At 35.6% G+C, this 17,265-nt stretch overlaps 2 protein-coding genes and 1 pseudogene across 2 annotated transcripts; 1 reads left to right on the top strand and 2 right to left on the bottom strand.

The window, feature by feature from the left end:
- Nucleotides 1-660: 660 nt before the first annotated feature.
- On the bottom strand, nt 661-3,864 carry LOC147289761 (Major facilitator superfamily protein). Its single transcript, XM_086235173.1, has 4 exons — nt 3,663-3,864; nt 3,330-3,547; nt 2,369-2,925; nt 661-1,680 (listed from the first exon to the last, which is right to left on the bottom strand). Exons 1-4 carry the CDS (start codon nt 3,817-3,819, stop codon nt 789-791), a joined length of 1,824 nt encoding a protein of 607 aa, XP_086091299.1. The 5' UTR covers nt 3,820-3,864; the 3' UTR covers nt 661-788.
- A 7,818-nt stretch (nt 3,865-11,682) lies between these two features.
- On the top strand, nt 11,683-14,281 carry LOC147289762 (peroxidase 4-like; annotated as a pseudogene).
- Nucleotides 14,282-14,697: 416 nt separating this feature from the next.
- Nucleotides 14,698-17,140, bottom strand: LOC147289763 (sororin-like protein). The gene is made up of 5 exons (XM_086238365.1): nt 17,085-17,140; nt 16,830-17,047; nt 16,324-16,459; nt 15,673-15,736; nt 14,698-15,088 (listed from the first exon to the last, which is right to left on the bottom strand). Exons 1-5 carry the CDS (start codon nt 17,138-17,140, stop codon nt 14,942-14,944), a joined length of 621 nt encoding a protein of 206 aa, XP_086094491.1. The 3' UTR covers nt 14,698-14,941.
- Nucleotides 17,141-17,265: the final 125 nt, after the last annotated feature.

Here is a 17,265-nt window from a genome sequence, read left to right on the forward strand (position 1 = left end):
ACGACCCCAATACCATGCACCATATGAGTCACGCAGCAAGCCCCATCAACATTAACCTTGTAGTATTGTAATCTTGTAGTAAGGTCCTTAATTGACACAAAATAAAAATTTCAGTCCTCAGTTGACACAAAATAAAATTAATGTTCTGAATAGAGATATGATGTATAGTTAGAGTCATTTGGCTAAAATTTTCCATATATATTACCCCATTTATCGAAAAACTGAGATTTGTGCATACAACTCCTATTATAAGATTTGTGAAATAGTGAGGTTATGTAGATCACCCTAACATATTTTATCCAATTTTTTTCTATTTTACCCTTAATTGCAAAAACATGAAGAAATCACCTAGATCCATTCGGTGGTTATCTACCGAAACATCTACCAATGTTCAGCAGATAAGTGTCGAATAAATACAAATATTTCGGCAGATAACTGTCAAATGCCTTTTTCATTTTCATTTAGTGGTTATCCACCGAAAAATCCACCAATGTTCAGCAGATAACTGTCGAATAACCACAAATATTTCGGTAAATAACTGTTAAATAATCTGACGAATAAAATTGAAATTTTTTATTTTAAGGGTAAAATTGAAATTTTAAAATAAGATAATCGTAAGCAGTTTTGAGCGAATAGCATTACTCTTTGTGAAATAAAACGGACATTGAAAGATAAAAGTACATTCTGAAAGCAAATGATAATGGATATTCATATCCATATATTACAACACTAGTCATTAGTTCCATTAAATAATATACATACACACACCAAATCTAAATTAATTTCTTTTACACTTGCAGTCCAAGTGGAGACGCGGCTAATATTGGTCTGCCCTCCATCTCAACAGCACAACCCTCCTTCCCTTGTACAGACTCCTTCTTGTAAACATATTTGGTCGATGCCCACAAAAACGCCCCCAAGTTGACTGTGGAAATGACCAAAAGAAACCCGTAGTAGTAATCCAAGTGACACTCGTTCAAGTTGTTCCCAATCCAACTCCTCCCCCCATTCCTCCCTGTAATTTTGTCCACCATTGTCACCAAAAAGCTGTTCAAGAAGTTTCCAATCCCAATCCCACTCGTGAAAAACGTCGTCCCGAGACTCTGCATGTCCTCTGGAGACTGATCATAAAAAAACTCCAGCAATCCAATGGCATTGAACACATCAGCTATCCCCAAGAGCACGTATTGGGGTAGTAACCAAAATATGGTCATGGGGACTATTTCTTTAGGCCCTGAAATATTGTGTTCTCTAATGACATGCATTCGCTTAACTTCCACTGCATAGGCAATTCCAGTGGCTGCAACTTGGATGACGAATCCAATGCCGAGCCTCTGGAGCAGAGTGATTCCCCGGGGGTTTCCGGTTCGGGCACGCATGAAGGGCACGAAGTAACGGTCGTACATGGGCACCGAGAGGAGCATGGAGAGGGTGACAAAGCTGCCTAGGGAGGCTGCTGGGATTTGGAAATGTTGGCCGAGGCTTCGGTCTAGGGTGGTGCCTTGTTTGACAAAGAGAGTGTTGATTTGTGCCCAAATGGTGCTGGGAATTAGGGTGACAACCCATATCATGCCCATTCCAAATAGCAGCTTTGCTCCTTCCACCTGAGTCACTGTGCAGGGTGGCCTTAATGACCCATCATTCACGTTACCATCTTTTACTGCAGCCTTGTCCAAGAACCTGCAAATTCAGATGCACCGGTAACATACTAGACATCTGGTAAGTTATGTTGTTAGATAATGACTCCAAACTTGACAAGAATCCACATGTTAAGTTGAAATATAATAATATAGTATTATATTGTCTTTCTAGATCTTTAAGTCTTTTAAATGCTAGCTGATGAGAGTGTAGTAGTGGAGGTTGTGTTTCATATGTGCATATTTTGTCTGGGATTCAGACAATGGTGGGCTACTACCAGTGCATGCCATATCGATCAATCGTGACTCCTTCTCTAGTCCTCTATCAGAGAGCTAGACAAGTTGACTGGGGAATTATGAGTTTATGACCACTCAGTAAAGTGTTCAAAAAGAGTGCTGTGAGCTAGTGCACATGGGGAACAATAAATTATTAGAAAGAATGACCACCCAAGGTCCGGGTCATATGTACTTATGTAGAAGCCCACCATAGCCTTGGCACAGTAGATTTCCTAGTTATGCACATGAATTATATTAATGGAAGGTCCCCCGGCCCCTTCACATTTGCTCTGCCAACAAGGCCTATCTTTAAAGAAGTAAAGGACTATAGAATCCATATCATGAGGTCTGATATTGACCTTGCATGTCCTTAGACTCCATGCGAAATGGAAAGGGTATCATTTTCCAGAGGGAAAAAGAAAGTATATATGAAGAGTAATTAAGAGCTTAATTACCTGAAATTTGGGGTGTGAAACACTTGGCGTTTTCCGCTATGAATGTAATGTTGTGGCTCAAACTCATGAAGCTGAGATGGGTTGCTAGGGAGCTGAAGCTTCCGATTTCTGAAGGCAGCAATGGGAATTTGAATCAAATCCCATGCAGGGCTTTTGGTCTTGCTAACTTTGTGCCTATATAATGGGGTTCCAAAATAGAAGATGAACAAGGACAATAGAAGACCCACTGTGGGGATGCCATATCCTAACCCCCACCCCAAGTTTTCTTGAATGTAAACAAGACCAATAGTGGCAACCAAAGCACCCAAGAAAGAGCTGAACATCCACCAGTTGAAAAATGAGTCCTTGAGCTGTTTCTCATGGGGGTTATAGTCATCAAACTGGTCTGCCCCAAATGTGGATATATTGGGCTTGGTTCCCCCTGCCCCGATTGCTATGGCGTACAGAGACATGTAGAAGAATGCAATCTGTGAACCAGAGGCCTTGTTGCAAATTCCATTGGTGCATGTTGGCTTGAAGCTTTTCATTGAAACAGCCATTGTCAGAAGCATCATTCCCTGTTGAAATTCTTTTTCTAATTAATTTAGACTTTAGAGTTTCTTACTTAGAAATATTTACCAATTAATTCACCATGGAAGGAAACAGAAACATATATACAATTAGGCAAATTTCAAAGTATGGGAATGAGAATCTATTCTATTTCAATTTGCAATTGACATGGATTTTTTGTCTTACTATAGGCAAATTCAATGGGGGTCCTTAATTATCAAACAGTTGGAAGTTCATTTTCCATCATTTGTACAAAATTTATTATCCCCATATTTAGTGTTAAACAAACAATGTGTTATCTTGCACTCTGTGTGTGTATTTTAAAATAATAAAGTATTAAATGTGACATGCAGTAAAACAAAGTGAGAACGTAAATAACAGCTGCGCGGCCTATATATAGTATATATTTTACCAAGACGTAAATGAGAGATGAGACAGTGAAAGTCCAGAAGCGACCGAGGTAAGAGTCGGCAAGGTAAGCGCCGAGAATTGGAGTGATCCATACGGATCCGGACCAGTTATTGACATTCCTGACGGAGGGCACTGTCTCTTCATGAAGTTGGGTGGTCAAGTAATTCACCAAATTTGAAGCTACTCCATAGAAGGCCATTCTCTCAAATGCTTCGTACCCTGAAACATATAATATTAATTCAAGTATTCAATCATTTTAAGACAGGATTAGTACATATTTATATATATATATGGTTTATTTGAATTGATTCATATATTAATTGGAATTACTTACCAACTAGAAAAGCACAAGCTTTCCATTTGCCAGTCTTGGCGGCAAGCGCAGGGCGTCCCCTAAGATCCACAGTGCCATCCCGCGTGTAACCTTTGCCAATTTCCATCAGAGAAGAAGCAAGAAATTGTATATACAAGCTGAAAGGAGGTAATTGCATACTCAGCTGAGCAGTGGAACTGGGAAGTGGTAATCTAGCTTATTGCTTATATATATATATAGCTAAATGGTAGAGAGATTCTCTCTCACTATGTCTATGGACTGTAGATGCTTACTCGGAAAATACAAGTCAAACTAAAGATGTCCGTACACACTGCTTGGTCATCTAATTAATATATAGTTATATTCAATTCAATTCATTTACTTTTATTATCTCAAGTGAGAAAAGAAATAGACATACACTTATTATATGAGAGTTTTAATTCTGAATATTAACTTCTAATATCGTATAATAATTAATGACGATAAGACGTAAAAAACACACAATTAAACACTACTTATTTAGATTCAACCTATAGTAAGCATACTCAAAATATACTCCAACACAAAACACATGCACTAAGCTAGGTATTCTTGAGTGAATGTTTTATTTTTAGAAGAAATGCTACCTGTTTTTTCTCTGTGTCTTATTTTGCACGAAGAAGGCAACGTACTAGCATTTCTCTTAATTCTAGATAGTTTTTTTTTTTTTTTTTTAATTTAGATTTACTAGTAATAATTCAGCTATATAATTTTTTTTTGGTCCTGAATTAAAGTCTAAAATTAAAAATTCCCTTGAGAAACTAATGTCTTTTTCCAAACATGGGAAACACGCGCGTTGTACTCACCAAGCTAGTAACAAGTTGGTGCCTTATCCCTTATCCTTAAAGTAGTCGGTCTAAGTCTAAATTATGATAGGATAATTATATGCCCACCTCTTGCATTTTAGACATATCCTTAATCTTAATTCTCTCGATAATATTAGTAATAGTAATAGTAATACTTAGGAATTTAGGATCTGGTCAACTCTCTTTGGCAACCACTGGCTTTGAGGATTAGAAGTACGTTCCAGTTGCCCCACTGAGAATTGACTTGAATTGAAGCAGCATATGCAGCAGTGGAAGACCATGATGTGATGTCTACTGTGATCACCATAATCTAAATGCATGTTAACTATGCCTAACGCCCAATTACCCCACAGTAATAATGTGGCCAAAGAATTGATGTTGAATAGGAATTAGGAATAACCCCCACATACCGCACTATATTATATGCCCGGCCACTTCATTAATCTCACCGACTAATGCACCCTTCTTTGGTTGCTATATATATATATATATATATATACATGCATGCATGCATGCATACTTCATTTACTATTTTTAAGTTTTTGAATTAATCTTGATATATATAATACATAAACTGGTATACTACGCACCAATTAATATGCTACCTAATTAAACTTTATTCATTTGGTTACGTTACGTGATTTCGAGAAATTAATTGTTCCGTTTATGAATCGAGGATATGATGTAAATTGGGTCATGCATGACATCAAGAGCTTGAGGAGTCATGGTACGTTTCGAAGTGATGAATAGAAATGTGGATGCTGATCTTTTTGGAATCTTGACGACAAGACCAACTTAGAGAAGGAATCTTGCAGCTTTGATTGAGTAGCTGGGTCAATGCGAAATGATCATCGACAATATATGCAACCGACCTACTTACGTACTACATAAACAAATAATGTTATTACAACTTACCTGTCCGAATAGCACCACAGACATATGATATATGCACCGATGATGAAGTTTTGAACCGTCCATATATACACACAAATGGAACCACATGCAGTACTTTGTTTTGTTTTGTCAGAGAAGGATCACTTTTTCTAGCTTGCTTGCTTGCTTGATCATTCAGGACAGAATAACAGTTGTCATTACCCATCTCTGAGGGTACATTTTATATAGGAATAACTATATATATAAGAACTACGAAAATTATTCATCATTCATATATTATAACTCAGTTTACATTAATCACAGGGATAATATATAAGATCGAGGAAGGAACCATCGATCAATATGTGCCCTCCGACTATATGTATGTATCATTATTACGTATACCTAGCTTTATCTTTGACATAATTGAAAGGAAATGCTTAATTAGTCTCGATCTAAGTCTAAGAATTGACCTTCAAACTAAATATCCCAGAGGCGACAGACCATCGCTTTATTGATCACTACTTTTTCCCTTCAATTCCAAATGATCGATGAATATATATGATCACGTACTCTTTTCGTTCGCTTTTGTTAATAATATTATGTGATTGGGATACATCTATCTATAGCGATCAATACATCTTGCATGATATATGATATAAGGGGAGGAAACTTTTGACAAGAATAGCATATTATTCTTTGCAATGTGAACTGAACTGGGGTTGGAATACATAATAGTATTAATGCTAGCTAATAAATTAATGAATTGGCTATTGCCATGGCATTGAGGGTAAACAGCAACATGTAGATTCTACATCAACTTAACTATCCGGCCCCTACTCAAACCTGGTCATTGGTCAGTGGAGCGGTCACACCACACGTACCCTATCTAGCTAGATGCTATTACCTCCAGATGTATTCGATCACCTAGCTAGCTATATAATTGAATGAATAATATTAAGGAGACTGCAATTCACTATCATATTATCTAACACCTTTCTAATCGTATCGTAAGAATATAAAGTATTATCTTATATTGAAAAATTATAACATTATCTAATAGTTTATATATATATATATATAAGGAGTTCAGCATTTCCACGCATTTCCAATTAGTTTTGAGATTAATACTCCAACTTTTTTCATGGGTATCAAAACAGGTTGATCCACCTATGTTAGGCCTCTCCTTTAAGCATTACTCTATTTAATTTGTGATCAGAAAGAAACATGTACAAGCTAGCGAGCTTCTTCTGATAAATATTAATGCTATATGTCTCATTTTCACGTGAGACAATTAAAGCTTTTGGCATCCCTAAACTCGACCATTCTAAGACCCTAGACGGCCTAATCATGATCATTAATGTTATTTACCTTCTTCAATTCACCTTTTTCATTGATATTTTCCCTCACAGTGTATTTTTATGATCAGAACTGTTTATTTTTTAGATAATTATTTAAAGATCATCTCTGCAAAAAATCAACTAAATCAGAAATTATTTGGTCATGTAATCGTTATCAAATAAATAAACGGTGAATCAAATTGTTATTAAAACCGTTTGTTTATTTGATTAGATTTATACAACCAAATTATTTCTAATTTTGTTGATTTTTTACAAAAATGATATTCATATTTAAATTTAAACAATGAACAGTTTCGATCATGAATTTACATTGTGGAATGAGAATAATAAAGAAGAAGGTTGATGAAGAATGATAATATCATTCCTCTATACATATATGCCTCAAAAATGAAATGAAATGAAGTGAAATGGAGAATTCACATGGCAGATCGAAATTCAAATTCCAGAAACAAAATTAATTAAGTCCAACTAAATGGGCAGAAATAACAGAATATATAGTGGATTGGTCTAGTTTACTGTAAATATGGTACTGCTACTCTGCGAGCTACACCGAAATTGAATATTAATTAACTTCATGCATGATGAGGTCAAACTAATAATTAATTAGCTCTCAAATTGGATGCGTGAGTTAATTAGTTCATTCTGAATCCGGATAAATTAATGTGTATAACTCTTATTACCCTCACGTAATAAAATAATTCTACCTATTAAAATAAAGATGAACAACATATTTATAATTATAGAATTTAATATTAATAACGTTTTTCACACGTAAATTTATTACGTCATATGACAATATTATGATTATATACTTACATAGTTACACAAAATAATTTTTTCTCAGCCTAGTTACTAGTCATATGACTTTCTTATAAATATCGTTATCTGTTTTTATAAGGTTGAAATAAGACCAATAAAGTTGTTCTTAATAATGCAGTTGTTGGGTACCTCAATTGAAATAATTTCTCCTCAGCCTAGTTACTAGTCATATGACCTTCTTATAAATATCGTTCTCTGTTTTTATAAGGCTGAAATAAGACCAATAAAGTTATTCTTAATAATGTAGTTGTTGAGTAGCTCAATTAAAATAATTATAGAATTATTCATTTTGGATCCAAATTTGATCCCCCTTTCTCACAACTCACAAAAAAAAAAAAAAAAGTGTTATTCTTAATAACAACATAACATAGATATATAGGAATGACTTTTTCATGTAGATTGAATTGAAGTATCAATTATGGGTGATAATGATGAGCGGGCAAGTTGGGCTGCATATGCATTTGCAACTTGCAAGACTAGTGGTCACAGTACGTAAAGGCCAACCAATATCGATCCATGTAATTAAAACCATCGAAATTGATCCCACATCGCTGTTCCCCACTCCAACTCCAACAATGAATAAGACAATAAACTTCTTTGTCTCAATTCCTACACTAACAAACAGTTCAAGGCAGCAGGTCACGCCATTTTGGGATATATCCATCATCCATTTAATATTTTAAGAACTCACACACAAATTAAGAAAAAAAAAAGGTAAGAAAAGTAATCATGGGCAGTGCACGCATTTATTCGTATATTACGACTATTCTTTTAATGAACCTCCACGGAACAAGGGAGACTTTAAACCAAACCTGTAGAAAAAAAGACAAAAAAAGCAACAAGCTAAACAAAAGACCAAAATGATTACGGCCTCGTCTCATATTGTGATATTGTGATAGACGACTCAAAAATTGTCGTGCATAATAATTTTTAATCACGTATAACAGTTTTGATGTTTGATAAAAAAATTAAAAAATTTTTTTTTTTACAATTTTCAATTCTTCACAAAAAAAAAAAAAAAATTTTTTATATATTTTTGAAAACTGTAGTAAATCACATTAACAATTAATATTTTATTTTATCCATAATATACATTCATAATATTTTTATATTAATATTTATCAAATATTTTAATACTATTTTTTGCACTTATAATACTTTTGAAAACATAATTTATTAAACACTTAACTACTTTACATTTATCAAATCCTTTACTTTATAGCTGATTTTACTTTAGAACTGTTTTTCTTCACAGTAATATCAAACTGACGCTAAATGAGTAAAATGGTAACTAGTCATATCACAAGCATAAGCAGAAGCTGCACAAAGGAGGGACCAAAGTCCAACGATATAAAGGAAAAATAGTTATAAATATATCAATGACTTATACACACAAATCTCTGAAATCTTCCACCTAGCTTCCTCTTAGGGTTTAGATATATTTTGACTAGTATTTGTGGGGTTAAGCATACATTTAGTCTGATCGATCAGATGAATTTGGAATCTTTTATCTCGTATTCGATTGTTTAGGAAAATGCCAAAGTGAAGCCTAGCTAGACACAGTACTACTACTAGCGACTCTAGCCTCTAGGAATCAGAAAATAAATGGTTTGAAAACATGCATGGATATATGGAGTCAAAATATAAATGATGGGTCAACTTTCAACATATGTATATATGTATCGTGCAGCATTATCATCGAAGTGCATGCACCAGTCCATCGATGCAAGCCAATTAAATCGCACAACTAATTAATGGAAAACTGAAGAAAAACAAAAACAGAGCTTCTTCCTATAGAAAAGTAAACCAAAAGAAAAAGAAAGGCTACTAAATAATGTCTAAATTAAGTGCTTTCTATAGATAATACTTGATAACACTTTTCTTTTTTTGGAAACCTCTAGTAGGTGTTTCTCCAAGTACTAAAAAATGCTTCTAGAACTCAAAATTATTTCACTTTTTTTGGCAAACACTATCAAATGTGTTATTTATTATATAAAATCGTTTTTAAGCATTTCAAAAGCATTACCAAATAGTCTCTAAACTTTGTACATTTCAACTCAACAAAAAAATTGTCAAAGATGAAATACACCCATAGTATTGGGACATAACCAGGCCGCTATTTGCGACTTTTCTAATTGGTAATTGGATTTTTGCTTTGTTTAAAATGTAACAGTTAGACTTTGACCAATTTAAAAGATTAGTTTGGTGTGGGAAAGCTAGTCCAGAACATCCTCGGTTACCAAAAAAAATAATGGCTTATTTACATCATTGCCCCCTGTAAGATACACTTTTTTTCACTTTGCCCCCTGAAACATAAATCCTCTCAGTTTGCCACCTGAACTTCACAAAGTTATTGCAAAAGACCCTATGCCGTTAACTTTGTCAATTTTTCCGTTAAAATAGCTGACGTGACACCTATATGGCATGAGTGAGACCCTTTTTTAGTTATGTAAAATCCATGTGGACAAAAAAAATAATTTTTAAACTAAAAATAATAAGATCCATGTCAATTTTTTATAATTTTGCTTGTCTACATGGATCTTACATAACTAAAAAAAGGGTCTCACTCATGACATATAGGTGCCATGTCAGCTATTTTAACGGAAAAATTGACAGAGTTAACGGCATAGGGTCTTTTGCAACAACTTTGTGAAATTCAGGTGGCAAACTGAGAGAATTTAAGTTTCAGGGGGCAAAGTGAAAAAAAGTGTATCTTACAGGGGGCAATGGTGTGAATAAGCCAAAAATAAATGCAACAGCTAGAGAGAAATGAAAGCACATTTTCTCTGGATTCGATTTTGGAGGAGAAGAATTTGGGCCTAGGTGATTGCTATGGCCCATTAAGGTCGGATTCGTGAATGAGTTGCTTCCCTTTTCCTCGAGTCCTTTGCGGTGACAAAAGAAGGATCCAAAGTAATAAATCAGGCTTGGGCCAAGTTAGGTTTGGCTTGGACACTTTTTTTTTTTTGGCCAAGAGTTTGGCTTGGACACTTAACTGTGATAAACTCGTAAATTAATGTTGTAACAGAAAGCCCAAACTTCATTTTTTTTTTTTTTTTAACATTCCATACTTCATTCTTTTGTAAGGGGTCCAGCAGGAGCAGCACTAGATTTTTTGTGTTTTTCTTTTACCTTTTTTTATTTTGATGGGGTATTTTTCTTTTAGCTTGATAAATGCGTAGATGCATCAATAATGGAAAACATAAAAAGCTAGATTAGTGTAAGCCAACACTGAGAGGCACTATGTAGGTCGTACAAAGTAGTAGCTGATGAAAGTAAAGGGAAATTTCATGGCCAAAAAAAAAAAAAGTAAAGGGAAATTTGAGAAGGGAGCATCAAAATTTTTTATACACTTGAAATTGAACTTTTTACTTTTTATATTTTATAGAATTGAAGAAGAATTGATTAATAAAAGCGACCATTTCTGTAGTATGTACGGACAAACTGGGCACTACATGCACTGAAAAAAATAGGAAGTGAATTGTGATTAAATCCCTTAGAGGTTCCCAAAAGAGGGACATTGTATTATTCTGCAGGGACCCTTCGTTGAGCAAGAACACGTGCCAGTCACAGTGACGTGGGAAGTGTGCATGTACAATAACAAAGCACAATAATTTGGATAGTTCCTATAAGAAAATATAATAAATTTATATAGATAGAGGTGTTGAGAGTATAATTTATAAGATTTTAGGTTTTTCTGTTCATTATTAATTGATTTTTGGATTGAATGTTCTAATTTGTACAAGTACTTATATATGATTTTGTAAAATAAATAAAAAAAACTGAAATTAGAATGGTAGTTTGAGATTAGATCATGCATCTAAATAGGTGGAGATAGCATACTTGTACCTTCTGTCATCTGTAGCTATTAATTTCTTTTCTTGTGTCATGCATTATCAAGTTAGGGCAATGGTTTTGTTCCTTTACACCCAATAATTCAAAACAAGGGAAAAAAAAATTATCATCCAGACAGATTAACAATGAACCCCCCAAAAATCACTAGATTAGTTATTTAGTCATTTTCAAACTTCTATTTATCATGAACTGTTACAGCCTTTGTGTGGTCTGGTTAATAAATGCAATGTCTGTAATTTATAATATATATGTGTACGTGTGTGTCTGCTACTAGCCTCTAGAGCTAGAGAGAAGTGTAACATTAATTAATGGCTACTTACAAGTTACTCCTGCTTATCTTGGTCATTGCTGGTGTATTTCTTGAGTCCAATGCAAATGGAAATGGCAAGCACTCTCCGTATTACTACTCTTTTATATGCCCAAAAGCATTGTCTGTTGTGCGAGAACAAGTCATAGCAGCCATGAATAAAGAAAGCCGTATAGGGGCTTCCTTACTCCGCCTGCATTTCCATGATTGCTTTGTAAATGTGAGTACTAAGGACCTATATATTATATGTAGCTTCACTTGCATTTGTCTACTACTGTTGTGCTCGATCGTCCTTTTACATTCCCGACGTGAGATATACTTGATAGGTTTATAATGTCTCTATTTTTTTTGTCCAGTTTGTTTAGTTTTAGCAAGGTTATTGGGGTTAAATAAAGACTTATTGCTTTGTTTTCTATGTTTTTCAGTCTTCTGGGACCACTGAGGCATTTTCGGTGGATATTGGCTGACAAGGCTAGTTGGTTTTCCTAATGAGAAAAGGACTCTACGTCAACCCTTTCCTAGTTGGTGTCGCTGCCTATTTCTTAGGGAGGAAGGATTATTTGCTGGAGGAAGGATTATTTGCTAGAGAAAGAAGGCTATATTAAGAAGAGGAGGCGTGACCTAAGGGGGGTGTGAGTTTTTGGAGGAGGTTTGCTGAAGAGAAAGACGTCTCCCTTAGAGAGCAGCAGTCAGTTTGGTGTTTTTTCTTATGATTCTTATTGGATTTTCTTAATGAATTTGTGTAACTAAACATCCTTGCTAGGGCGGGATGAAGCCCTAAGATGATAATGTAGTTCTATAGTCTATTTTATCTTTGGTTGCTTTCTTGATAGTGAGATTATTATTCACTGATTTATACTTGAGTAATTGCATGGATGTTTGATCACCATCTGGGCTGTTAATTGAGTTAATTGATGCAAACTTATGTAGATATCATACATGGTTTGAGTTTAGCTTCGTGTGGATAAGATATGTATATGCCTTGGGTAAATACTATATTCTTGGGGTGTGCATGGCTGGTCATCAAATTCTCTGAACTTAAAAGACTTCTTTGCATGGCAGACTTGTTCTAAATACCATAGGCAAGTTACATGTGGAAGTAATCGATTTAGTCTAAATACCATAGGCAATTCGTGTCTAATAAGATTGCCAACATTATAAATTAAGTGAATTGAAGATAAGGTGACTAGAAGTTAGAGAGGATTTTTAGTGATGGATTCTTTGCTCTAGTATTTTATTCAATTGATTACTATCGTTATTTCTAGCGTGAATTTAAGTTTATCTTGTTGCTTTGCCCATATTTTAATCAAATCTGTCTTATTTATTTACTGTTAAGTTCAACACATCAGTTTAATTGAGTTGGTTAACTAATCCATGTGGTTCGACCTCGTACTTGCGTAATTCTATTCTACTACGGACTTGTACGCTTGCGAGTAATTTAATTTGAAGTTTTTATTTGTCTTTCTTTTAGACATCTCAAAATCCCTATCAATACTCTCAAACATGTGCATTTTTAACTAAATCTCAGGGTTGTGATGCCTCGATACTGTTGGATGATACGCCAGGCTTTGAAGGAGAGAAAACAGCAGCTCCTAACAACAACTCGGTAAGAGGATTTGAAGTGATTGATGATATTAAAGCCAAGCTTGAGAAGGCATGCCCAGGGGTGGTGTCATGTGCTGATATTCTTGCTCTGGTTGCACGTGACTCTGTAGCATATGTAAGATTTAATACCATGTTAATTATATCACAATTTTCAATTGTAACATACATAGTCATACTCATTATTTTCATGGAGATGGAGTGTGAATAGTAATTTTATACTTGGGATTTACTTACAGTTAGAAGGTCCTTTATGGGAAGTTGGGTCGGGAAGAAGAGATTCTACCACTGCTAGCAGGAGTGCTGCAAACACCGCCATCCCCCTACCCACCTCCGATATAACTGCTCTCATTTCAAGCTTCGCTGCTCAGGGCCTCTCCTTAAGGGATTTGGTGGCTCTTTCAGGTCTTTAATTCAATCTTAATTCTCTGAAACCAATGAAACCATGCCTTAACTTCACCTTTTTCTTCTACTTCAAGCAAAACAAAACAGGGTTTTTCAATCAATTGGCTATGGGTGAAGGATATTATTGTAAAATAAGGCTTTACATTTTTAACCTGGGATACACTCTCAACCATGGGTCACTCACTTGAGTTGTTCATGGCATTGGCAATATGGCAGGTGCACACACCATTGGCCTGGCAAGGTGCACATCATTCCGATCACGGATCTACAATGACTCCACCATTGACGCCGTCTTTGCCAGGTCACTACAGCGCAGTTGCCCGAGAACCGGAAATGACAACAACCTTGCAGGCCTTGACCTCCAGACCCCAACGCATTTTGACAATTTATATTACAATAATTTGGTGCAAGAAAAGGGTCTTCTCTGCGGATGCTCTGGTTATGGCATATGCAATTAACACTTTTGCATTCTTCATGGACTTCGCCAAGGCCATGGTCAAAATGGGAAACATCAAGCCTCTTACAGGATGCCAGGGTGAAATCAGAATCAATTGCAGAAAAGTCAAGGAATAGTATATGATCTGATGGTCATACTTACCAATATAGCATATGAATATGTGAATTAGTGATTAAAGAAATATTGGTAATGTATGATCCATCACATTTCAACTAGTTTTCTGTTTTAGTTTGATAATTGAGATAGTTTGTCCGTGCAAAGCCTAAATTGTGCCCAGTGCACGCCAGCGTAAATAATCTTACGAAGAATAACCATTCACAGGATATTATAAACGGTGTAACCAAACAGCAGTAAAACCAAAATTGGAATATGGCTAACAACAGAATACAATATGACAGCAATAACAGCAGCAGTCTCAGTAAGATCAGAGCCAGAGTAAATAGAGAAACCGACCGTAACTCAATTTTATAAGGATGAGTTTTAGAAATCAATTAAAAGTACAGAAAAGTTTCCTAAGTTTCTCTCTGTTCTCTTGAAATACCTTTTACTCTTTCTCATACCTTCTTTCATTTCCTTGCTTAACCTTCCTTTCTTCTTCTCAAGCTAACTGTACACAAAGAACTATATTACTATCAAGGACTTACATCGATGTTATTGCAAGCAGTGGTAGTTACTTCAGAATTAGTCAAATGCAACACTATTGCTACTATACAGAGAACACAAAGGGTTTAGACTGCCTTGCTTATCCTATACGTTACACTATATAGCTCTTCCATTTAGTCCAACTCCTGATCTGAATCAACCACCTCTATTGGCAGGTCAAATGCATCAATCTCTTTAAAGTAAGCTCTCTGCTTTTCAATATCATCTTGTGCCACAGAATGCTTGGAAACATCTTTCCCAGCGGGTATGGCACGCTGCTTCTGCAAAAATATTAGACACGGATTAAAAGTGAACAACTATAAACCCAGAGCTTATTATACATGGGGATTTATTTTACCACAGGCTGTCCCTATAGGAACAAACATGAACTCACAGTTACAATAACAAATTTTGGTCCCTTATATAACTGTAAGGATAGTTAAAGCAAGTGAGAACAGTATACAGACCATCTAATAATAAGAGAAATATCTCCCCTCTATATTTTATTTACAAATCTCATATATATAAAATCGAGAAGACAACAAAAATACTCAGCTCCAAAATCAGCTGCAGATATTGTAATACCGAAGGATAAGTTAACTCTATGAATATAAACCAAACAACTCAACCTCACTTTGAATAACCAAGCAATTATGCCATAGAGATACTCTTCAGGTGTCAACCAGAAGAGCACCATGTTGTTTGATCTACCTGGGGGTACATAGAAATTCTACTCATGAAAGTTCAACATGGGAAAAAGAAAAAACACTGACCAATTGACTGTAAAGTTAGGCCCCATGCCAGATAAAAAGTAATAGTTTCTAACCAAAACAACAAGAAAGACACTATATTAACTTTAACAAACCTTTTTACGAGTAGCCATGGATTCCTTGGATATACTGTTATGTCCCTCTTCCTTCATTTTTTTCCTGTTTTAAATGCGAGGAACACATACAGCAGCATTAGTAAACACATCACAGGATATGGGAAAGACATGTCCCAAATCAGGCAAAGACAGAATTTCTCATATCCATCAATCTATAATATATCCACTCAACTAAAATATCAACATAGGACCATGAAGAAAAGGTAAATCAGAATAGGGGAAGTTATGGCTACACTAAGAAGCAGTAAATTGTGTACTTAGAACTTACTCATTCAAGCAACACATGGTGTGACAAATAATGGGTATCTCAACAGATCACTTAAGTGATATGTTATCCCATTGCTCCTTGAGAATCAATATCTTATCATACTCTTATATGAACAATCCCTAATGGTTTGATAAGTAACTCCTTACAACAAGGCAGCTTAATTTTGAAAGCTGAACTACCAATAAAGCTCCATCAACCCCCCATCTCATATATTAACAGAAATAGTGATACACCCCATTGCTCCTTTGAGAATAACAATGGTATAATTTCCTCATTTTCCTTATACAGTTGTTGAAGAAGAGATAGATTATAACCGAATGCTTAAGTATAGCAAAGTTAAACATATGGAATTAGAGACTTACCCAATACTCCGGGTCTTTGGTGCAGGAGGGCAACTCGAAGGATCAGTGTTTTCCTTCCCTTTACTCTTCCTTTTTATTGCAGTCTGTCTTCGCCTGTACACTGAACATGGCTCGAAAACCTCACAGTCACTGGTACCTAAACTCAAAAAACAGAATCTACTCAGTCAGGTCTCAAAATTCAAACCACATAGATTTTTCAACGAAATGGCAAAGAATGAATTGAATAATCGTACTTAGGCATAGCATCAAGTTCAATTCAAATATTGAAACGACCCTTTTAAAATACGCACTCAAACAGCAACAAATTTCTTCTAAATCCAACACAGACGAATTTTTTATAACAGATCCATCCACTTCTCCAAAACGAAAACCAAATGATTGCTAATTGAATTTGCAATACGCTGGAGACCCAAAATCAGAAACCCTAGATTTCGCAATTGAAATAAAAACCCAGAAACCCCAGCCCAGTCGGAGCAAGAAAAGCAAAGAAGGAGCAGATAAATTACCAGAAGCGGAGGAGGGAACGGGAGGGCGAGAAGGAGTGGAAGGAATTGGGGGTAGCAGAGGCTGAGAAGAGGGTTTAGGGTTTGGGGGGTTGAGGTGGGCGAGGAGGGTCTTGGTAACGGCGGAGAGCGTGGGGTTCAGGCGTTTCGGTGTGGCGGTGGAGGCGGAGGACGATTGCGAAGAGGTGGTTGTGGTATTGGTATTGGTATTGGTATTGGTAGTGGTATTGGTAGTTGGTTTTGGTACTGGTAATGGTGTGTGGAACAGTCCGCGAGAGCTTTCGAACTCTGAGTCTTCTTCGCTCAGCTTCCATTTTGATTATTTCTTCATTTCATGCTTCTTCTTCTTCGCCTTTTTATATGAGTGGGTGACTGTAGCACAGAGAGATAGAGAGAAGAGTAAGAATGTGTGTAACAAGCTACTCTTGGAATGGCAGCG

The sequence above is a fragment of the Dryas octopetala genome, chromosome 3, assembly GCF_963921425.1.
Source record: "Dryas octopetala chromosome 3, drDryOcto1.1, whole genome shotgun sequence".
In the NCBI taxonomy this organism is placed as follows: Eukaryota; Viridiplantae; Streptophyta; class Magnoliopsida; order Rosales; family Rosaceae; genus Dryas; species Dryas octopetala.

Excerpts from the sequence above, each read along its gene's own strand:
- LOC147289763 (XM_086238365.1), bottom strand. The coding sequence starts at position 17,140 with ATGGAAGCTGAGCGAAGAAGACTCAGAGTTCGAAAGCTCTCGCGGACT. Across the intron at positions 16,460-16,829 it reads CGTTCCCTCCTCCGCTTCTG|GTACCAGTGACTGTGAGGTT; the intron begins GTAATTTATCTG and ends TTTTGAGTTTAG. Across the intron at positions 15,737-16,323 it reads CCAAAGACCCGGAGTATTGG|GAAAAAAATGAAGGAAGAGG; the intron begins GTAAGTCTCTAA and ends CATTTAAAACAG.
- LOC147289761 (XM_086235173.1), bottom strand. The coding sequence starts at position 3,819 with ATGCAATTACCTCCTTTCAGCTTGTATATACAATTTCTTGCTTCTTCT. Across the intron at positions 2,926-3,329 it reads CATCTCTCATTTACGTCTTG|GGAATGATGCTTCTGACAAT; the intron begins GTAAAATATATA and ends GAATTTCAACAG. Across the intron at positions 1,681-2,368 it reads TTTCACACCCCAAATTTCAG|GTTCTTGGACAAGGCTGCAG; the intron begins GTAATTAAGCTC and ends CTGAATTTGCAG.